The following is a 7,507-nucleotide window of genomic DNA, read 5'->3' on the forward strand; positions in this document are numbered from 1 at the left end:
GGCTGATCCGCTGGCACCGCTGCAGTGAGTTGTCTCCCCAACAGCCACTGCTGTTTTTCTTTGACATACCCCATTCAAACAGGGTGATTTCTAATTTTGTTCTCTCATCTAACGATAATGCAAATTAATGATTTGCTTTTGCTTCAGTTTCATGAGTTTGTTATGAAGAAAAACAAAATTAACATTTAATTAATTGAATAAAAATGTTGATTCTTTGGATTATGATGGACATAAAGTATCGATGATAATCTGGGGAAGGTGCTGTGAGAGCGAGAGCCAGAGAAGTTCTTGGTACGTATTTTGATTTTTCTAAAATCATGAAATAATGCAGAACAATTATTACTTTTTCTCGTAAATTCTACAGAGCCTATTTTCAGCATAAAAATCACCCAACTACGTGGCAACATAACCACGTTTTCCTTTGGGATTACACTTAGCAATTAAAGGAAAAGTTCTAGAGCTTTAAGTTCAAGTACTTTTCCCCTTTTCTAGGAATACCTTGTTGCGAAATGTGCCATCTAGGGATCTAGGTATTTTTCGGTGTATTTGTATTGACCATTATACCAGTTCTCAGAATTTTCTATGACCATGTCTCTGTTATTAAGATCAGATTTTGAACTGTATTTAGGGACTCTAACGATGCTCTATAAATATGTAAGCTTATTGACGTTTTTTGTTTAATTCAGAATTCAGTCTGCCAAACGCAGACGGTTGTATATCGCGAATAGTCCTAAACGGCTATACAGATGAATTAAATTTTCGAACTACTTTGCTCACCCGATTTTTAGTCGATTACTTACTACCAACTAGTACAAGAAAACATTTCAACCGTTCGTGTTATGAGCACCGTTCAATACCAATATCTAGCTAATGGAAAAAACAAAAATGTCCGTAATTATGGAACTGCAACACGCAATTATCCGTCAAGGAGTTTATTCATACAGGTTCTAGGTTTTCTTCAGAAAATAATCAACAGCTTCTCCATTTCAAGAATGCCGAGGAAAAGGGTTAAAAAATTTGGTTTAAAACGGATTCGATGGGAACAGGATGGATAAAGACAAAAATACGAAAAACCATACGTTGAGCATCTCCTCCGCTAGCTTTTTACACCAGTGGATAGCTGGCAGCGGTGGCGACTCCACAGTGATTCTTTCTATTACGGGCGATCTTGATGTAGCCCTTGTCTCCCCACTTTTCACTCCAGGAATTCTTTACGAGCCAATAATCTTTACCAGCTTTATCTTTTCCATATCCAACTACCAAAACTCCGTGATCCAGATCATCGCTAGAACATTCGGGCTCATAATAAATACCTACACAAGAATTAAATATGTATACACGTTTTAGTGAATGATAAGCGTAAGCTCCTATTGATACCTGCAGAATAAAACTGAAATGATTCGTGGGAAGCGTCAATGGCAATCGACACCGGACCAACACTTGCCAGCGCCGCCATTAGCTTAGCTTCATTGCCGGAGGGGATGTCCACAAAGCCATTGTCAACAGCTCCACGGGTTTTGGGATTGTAACGGCATGTATCGTCCTAAAAATTAAATTTAAATGATGACGCATCTTAATCTAACGCTGAAACGAAGTACCTCAGCTTCGTATGGATACGATTCCTCGGTATCGATGCCTTTGTTATCCTTGATGTACTGGAAAGCTTGATCCATAAGTCCACCATTACAGCCTTCATTCCCATATTTGCCACTGCAGTCGATCAGATTTTGCTCACTCAAAGAAACCAGTTGTCCAGTTTTTCGGAAATTCTGAGCTTCAAGCGCACCAGTCTTAAAATAAATAAAAATATCGTGGATCAAGTATTGAGCATTACAGAAAAACCAAAATTAGTCATTACAGCAGAAAAGGACCAACAAGATCCGCATTGGCCTTGATCCTTAACGGGGGTGACAGCACCTTCCGTACGCCAGTCAACAGAATCAGGAATTGCTGCATTGGCTGGTTCCATGAAGAAAACCCCCTCACCAGATTTGGTGAAATTTTTTCCCTTAAAACCATTTACAACTGCAACAAATTCATGATGAAGCTGTAATAGGAAAACAACATGTGATTTTTTGTTAACTGAAAAACTGGTGGAATAATACCAGGTCACCAAAGTGGTTCATTTCCATGGTAAAAGATACTTCTCCTTTGTGAAATCTAGCATTATGACGTGCAATTTTGTGACGATTCTCCATATACACCTTTTGGCGAAATTTCTCTTCAAATTCTGTGTATGACTTAGAATGAATATTCTATTCACAAAAGAAATTGATGTTAGAATGTTTAATAATGATACAAATGAGTCCAACCCACCTTGAACAGATTCCATTCATCTGCAAAAAGCTTGTTCACAGAAACAGCTGTAACCATTCCAAGAGAAATGGACAGGAGAATGGCAAGAGCCAGATTCTTCATTATGTATATTATCACAGATCTGGAAACAAATTAGATCATCACTGTAATTGGAGAACAATGGAATGGCAGGATTTTTAAAAATCGCGACGACATTTCCACTAAGAATATGTAAGTTTAGCATATCTGATTTTCTACTACAATTTATCCCTCTGTTTATTATACCCCTTGAACAAACTGTAAACTCTTATAAACAAAGAAAGGTTCACATGACGCATATTGTCATACATGGATTGAAGAATTCCTCACTGTATCAACCATAAACTTTAAGACTCATGACTTATAAATACAAGAAATTTTAAAACTTTGTATTTACCAGATGTATAAAGTGTAACCAAACTTTTATTTCTCCAATTCAGACCGTGACGAAAACTGCGACGTAAATGAACAATCAGATTTGTCTTCACTTCTTTATACAACTACCACATAGCGGGGTTGCCGGGTTCCTTATAATTATTTAATCGAATAATATTTTTGGCTGCCGTACTTGCCGACGTAAAATACGCAAAATAGGTGAAAACTAACGGTATAAAAAATTTCAATTACCATCGATAGCCTTAAAGAATTAGTAAGAGTATTTATAAGGATTCAACTTTGTTAGAACTTATAAATTAACTATAAGAAATTCGAAGGCAACTCTGTGTAAGAGCAGCAACAATGACGTAAGAATGAAACTGAGTCAGTGAAAATACATTTCATAATGTTTTCGTCTTTGGATTATCGTTGTTCATAGCAAAGATAATAAAACATGTCTGAAAATCTAGGTTAGAACCATCAAACTACGCGTTACTTAGGCGTTCGATGAAACTAGCAAAACTGCACCATCAACTGCGTATAATGTTAAAGCGCCGAAAACACCCGAGGTCTGTAAGTTTAAACAGGTGTGAAAGAAATAGAAACTGCCCCAAATATATTTATCACTTGATAAGCTGTATTTTCTCGTGCATTATCAACAATAAAGAATCCTCTGAGTTAGATTGATCAGTTACCATTTAACGCGTCATCCAGCTAGGAAATCGATAAAACACAAGGTCATCCAGGTCAAAAGCCGATATCCGAAATCGAAACTAAATATCCATTGGGGTCAATGTTCTTCATCCCCAAATGCCAACGGCAATCGCACTATGCCGTAGCGCTGTTTGTGTATCAATCAACTCACTTGTTTTTACCACAAAATACAAGGTCGTATAATAACCGGGATATTGGGCATTCACGACGGCACTTGTTTTGTGTGCGGAAACGAAACGAGTTGAGGTCAATGATTCATTAGATCGACGCAATAACAGAATTCCCAACGTTCTTGAGGATGACGTCAATCTGTAATGTCACAAACTTTTTTTTAAAATAATAATTATTAACCTGCTGCATGTTGGAGAACATACACTAAGCAAATTGGGTAGCAGCATGAAAGATGCATACGTTGGTGGATAAACAGTTCTCCGATTTCAAATTTTAGCGCGAGTATGAGAATTTCTAGCCCAATTTTCGCTTTTTGATAGATAAATAGTACATCCACAATGTCTCTAACCTATTTCCGCAGAAAATATGTAAGTCACACAACTGAATTGTGAGCATTATTTTTTGAGGGCGTATTCTATTAGCTGCCATTAAGACAACTATGCGCTATATGATGGAGCGTCTAGTTCAACAGGCAAGGAGATGATACAGTTGTAGTCTCAACATCCGGCGTTCCGTCTCGAGGATCCCTGACGATTCATTTAAAGCATGAATTTTCTATGTTTCTTCCAAGTTCCAAGAAAACGAGTCGTAACGTTGGAATATCGCGACAATCGTTAAAAGTTGCTAATGAACTTCGCATTTCGATGAATCCTACGTACAACCTCGCTAGGCAAGTTTGGGTTAAATAAACTATCAGAGCAGCTGAAACATTTAGCCAATCTTGGGGTATCGGCCAGGTAATCGACCCCAAGGGCAAAATAGAAATCGACGTCGAATGCTTTTAACAAAAGGAAAAGGACTTCGGCAGCGGTGTGAATCCGTCTAAAAAAAAATACCCAAAGTATCCGCATTCAGCCCCCCCTCCCCTCTCTCCCTACCGACTATAAGAAAACCTGTCTTTTTTTTTTTTACGAATCCAAGACAAAGAGAGAGAACGAATACCAGAGCTGAAGAAGAAGGAAGTTAAAACCTGCGGCAGAGACTTACCTGGAGTTCAGTTCTTGACGGTGCAGCGTCGACTAAACACCTATACATTCCCAGAATAAAAATACACACACACACACAAAAAGAAGACAAATACGTTTACTTTTCAGTTCTCAAGACATTTTGATTGACGCAAAAATCAGATATGCCACTCTTGTCGTGTTGAAACGCGCGTTATCATTTTTAATATTTGGAAACTGGATGATCGTCCAGCCTTGAGTCGAGTGTTTACCGGTCACCTTCTAGCCCAGCTTCCAAACATTATAGACAACCGACTTTTTAAAGGTAAAACATATATCCCACATTTTCTCCACTTGTGTGCTGCATGGTGTTATGATTAAATTCATCTTAAAACAAAAATTTTTAAAGACGAATTTAAATTTACAAGATGGGTGGGAAGAGGGCAATATCCAAAAGACTTGATTTCCTGGTTTCTTAGAGGCCTAGCAAACAACATCGGACAAAGATCACTGAGAGAAAAGAACGCGTGTCAAACTGTGACATTGACCTCTTGGTTCTTGACCCTCTCTGAATGTTTTAAATCTTGGCGGAATAAGGGGGAAAAAAAGTTAAAACCAGGAAGGAGGAAACCAACGAACTCCGTTGATTCTCCATTCAACAACGATCGTATTCTTTAACAATTGATGAATGTTGTTTAACGGTATTACATCCTTTCTATAGACTTTTTTTTTTTTGTACACCTTAAACCGGCTAAACATTATGAACAGTACACTAATTGGTAGTGGTACGCGTAAGTTGGGTAGGAATGCGTCCTTTCCCAACGTCGAATCTGTCATAGCGAATGACATCAGGCGGAAGCCGCTTGAGCAACTTCTTGACAAAGAACCAGTTTTGTGGAATAGCCCGACATAAAATGACCCTTCGGTTTATATTGCTGCATGCCACAGACGCGTGTTCCGTTACCTGACCAACTTCCATGAACCATCACCCTTCTCTGCAGCATCAGGTTTTAACCTTGGACATGCCCGTTACTTGCTAGAAGCTCTCGATCATCTCCAAATTAGAGACTACCCAGTTATCCGTTTACCTACATACCCTGTACCCTACTATCTATTTGTGCATGGACATTGATTACCACATCAAACCCGTAATGATCTTTTTCCCCATCCCTCACAGTTTCAGAGATGGCAATTGTTGTCTACTTGACAATTCTCAGCTTAACGTGTCTCTCGGGCTTGGTCAACGGCGAGCTAAGCTCGTGTCAAGGTGCCGGCTTAAAATACCTCAATGGCGACGCTCTATCGGGATTGACCTCATGTCTTGGACCGGAAAATACCCCTTACCCCACGTGAGTACACTTAGAATTCAGAAAATTTGACATTCAGTAGCCAAACTCTGCGCAGCTCAACGTATTCGCCATGAGTGTCCTTGACTGTCTCATTCGTGACTGAAATTCAAGGAATTTTCAGACGACTGGAACTCACCGGTAGAAAATTCTAAAAATCAGACAACAGCATCAACAAAATAATTAAATAAATGAACGAATTGTCATTCGGATATACTCAACCCATCAATTAAATTTAATAGATCCGCCATTGAACGCATGTTCAAATCAGACCGACGAGGTCGGGCATCGCGTTTGGTCGATCCCGCGGAAACGCAAAAGACGTTGCTCAAATTTCACGAGGCTGCCAACTACGGCCACGACTCCAGTCAGTTGTTACAACGCCAAGGTAATCGAACTTCAAATAAAACGAGCATTATTATGATTATTATTATTTTTAAACTGAGAAATTATCATTACGGTGGTAAACAGCAAGGAACGTGTTTGATCTGCCACAATCGCAACAGCGTGCCGGCCCTACCGGCTGTTCAACTCCCGGTGGTCGTCTCTGCAAGACGCGGTACAATACTACAGCACCGTTATACGGTGTTTCATTGACTTCCGGCCAGCCTGTCACTATCGTCCAAAAATTCCCGGATCTTCTCCAGCAAGTCATCTTTGAGGTTTGCGAGTGAGTACAACACACTTGCCTTTTATTGAAGGCGATATACGGATGAGTGCTTTTATTAATACGTTCTTTATCCTCACCTATGCAGTTCAGCCGAGTGTGACGTCGTGCACGGTGAGTGCGTCCAAACCTACGTTCCCTATTTGTTTCTGGTTATCCCGCTTGGACCGGTAACGCTGACCGGCCAAGATTACGTCCTCGTCGAAAACGGCTGCGTCTGTCGTCCAAAGTACGCCCGCCCTATTGGACTGCAGGAATCCTCCTTGTCTGAAGTCCTCCCCGGTTTAAATTGATATCATTGTATATCTACAGCTGTGAAAAAAAACAAAAAAACAAAAACAATATTCTTCCAAGAAAGATCCATCTGCGATGGATCTTTCTTATGTTATGACGACAGCGCAACGGTGGTCAATCAACCCTCGCGCCGAATAATTCCCGATTTTCTATTTATCATTCCCCGCACATCTCAAACAAACAGAAGGACGATCCAGTTCAAGCGTGTTCTCCAATTTCTTATTTACTAGAAACATAACCGTAATGCAAAAAAAAAAAAATGTACATAATGAAAAGATGTTTGTTGTCTCTTTGCTGAATACAAAAAAAGAAAAAAAAAAATCTTAAACCGGAAGTCTTTATACGCTCTTTGTTGTCAATATCCTTCAAAAGAAAACAACATAATATTTTTTATTTTTTTTTGCTACTATAGTTCAGTAATTTTAGGCGGGGAAAGACTCCCGGGGCGAACCACAAAGTTAAATTATTTTTACCACAATTGAGCGTCTTTCTGCGGATATCCAACATAGTAAAAAAAAAAAAAGGAAAAAAAAGAAACTCTTGAAAGGATACTTGAAAAGTGGTCCCTTAAATACCTTCTGGCGATTCACGACACGAGGAAGTAATCAATTCAAAAACTGCTGAGACTTGAACCAAGTAAATACCAGTTTTTCGCGTATGTT

General features: G+C 39.2%; 2 protein-coding genes and 2 long non-coding RNA genes across 5 annotated transcripts; 2 read left to right on the top strand and 2 right to left on the bottom strand.

The window, feature by feature from the left end:
• Nucleotides 1-106: 106 nt before the first annotated feature.
• Nucleotides 107-1,073, top strand: LOC116925650. Its single transcript, XR_004395653.2, has 2 exons — nt 107-291; nt 365-1,073. It is a non-coding gene; the product is annotated as an uncharacterized LOC116925650 (long non-coding RNA).
• LOC116925637 (procathepsin L) lies at nt 917-2,887 on the bottom strand. Of its 2 annotated transcripts, none has more exons than XM_032932381.2 (7): nt 2,732-2,887; nt 2,317-2,437; nt 2,106-2,255; nt 1,859-2,047; nt 1,599-1,790; nt 1,378-1,543; nt 917-1,313 (listed from the first exon to the last, which is right to left on the bottom strand). In XM_032932381.2, exons 2-7 carry the CDS (start codon nt 2,416-2,418, stop codon nt 1,105-1,107), a joined length of 1,008 nt encoding a protein of 335 aa, XP_032788272.2. In that variant the 5' UTR covers nt 2,419-2,437; nt 2,732-2,887; the 3' UTR covers nt 917-1,104. The 2 variants fall into 2 exon arrangements, with proteins under 2 accessions (XP_032788272.2, XP_045027370.1); XM_045171435.1 differs by having other exon boundaries at nt 2,317-2,456; nt 2,732-2,839.
• A 1,694-nt stretch (nt 2,888-4,581) lies between these two features.
• Nucleotides 4,582-7,184, top strand: LOC116925828. Its single transcript, XM_032932597.2, has 5 exons — nt 4,582-4,863; nt 5,716-5,887; nt 6,127-6,272; nt 6,356-6,554; nt 6,640-7,184. Exons 2-5 carry the CDS (start codon nt 5,724-5,726, stop codon nt 6,842-6,844), a joined length of 714 nt encoding a protein of 237 aa, XP_032788488.2. The 5' UTR covers nt 4,582-4,863; nt 5,716-5,723; the 3' UTR covers nt 6,845-7,184.
• Nucleotides 4,662-6,249, bottom strand: LOC116925873. Its single transcript, XR_004395790.2, has 2 exons — nt 6,107-6,249; nt 4,662-6,035 (listed from the first exon to the last, which is right to left on the bottom strand). It is a non-coding gene; the product is annotated as an uncharacterized LOC116925873 (long non-coding RNA).
• Nucleotides 7,185-7,507: the final 323 nt, after the last annotated feature.

This window comes from Daphnia magna, linkage group LG1, assembly GCF_020631705.1.
Source record: "Daphnia magna isolate NIES linkage group LG1, ASM2063170v1.1, whole genome shotgun sequence".
Taxonomy (NCBI): Eukaryota; Metazoa; Arthropoda; class Branchiopoda; order Diplostraca; family Daphniidae; genus Daphnia; species Daphnia magna.

Coding starts and splice junctions, on each gene's coding strand:
- LOC116925637 (XM_032932381.2), bottom strand. CDS start 2,418: ATGAAGAATCTGGCTCTTGCCATTCTCCTGTCCATTTCTCTTGGAATG. Junction 1,791..1,858: donor CTTGTTGGTCCTTTTCTGCT/GTAATGACTAAT, acceptor ATTTATTTTAAG/ACTGGTGCGCTTGAAGCTCA. Junction 1,314..1,377: donor ATTTCAGTTTTATTCTGCAG/GTATCAATAGGA, acceptor ATTCTTGTGTAG/GTATTTATTATGAGCCCGAA.
- LOC116925828 (XM_032932597.2), top strand. CDS start 5,724: ATGGCAATTGTTGTCTACTTGACAATTCTCAGCTTAACGTGTCTCTCG. Junction 6,273..6,355: donor TCAGTTGTTACAACGCCAAG/GTAATCGAACTT, acceptor GGTGGTAAACAG/CAAGGAACGTGTTTGATCTG. Junction 6,555..6,639: donor GTCATCTTTGAGGTTTGCGA/GTGAGTACAACA, acceptor TCACCTATGCAG/TTCAGCCGAGTGTGACGTCG.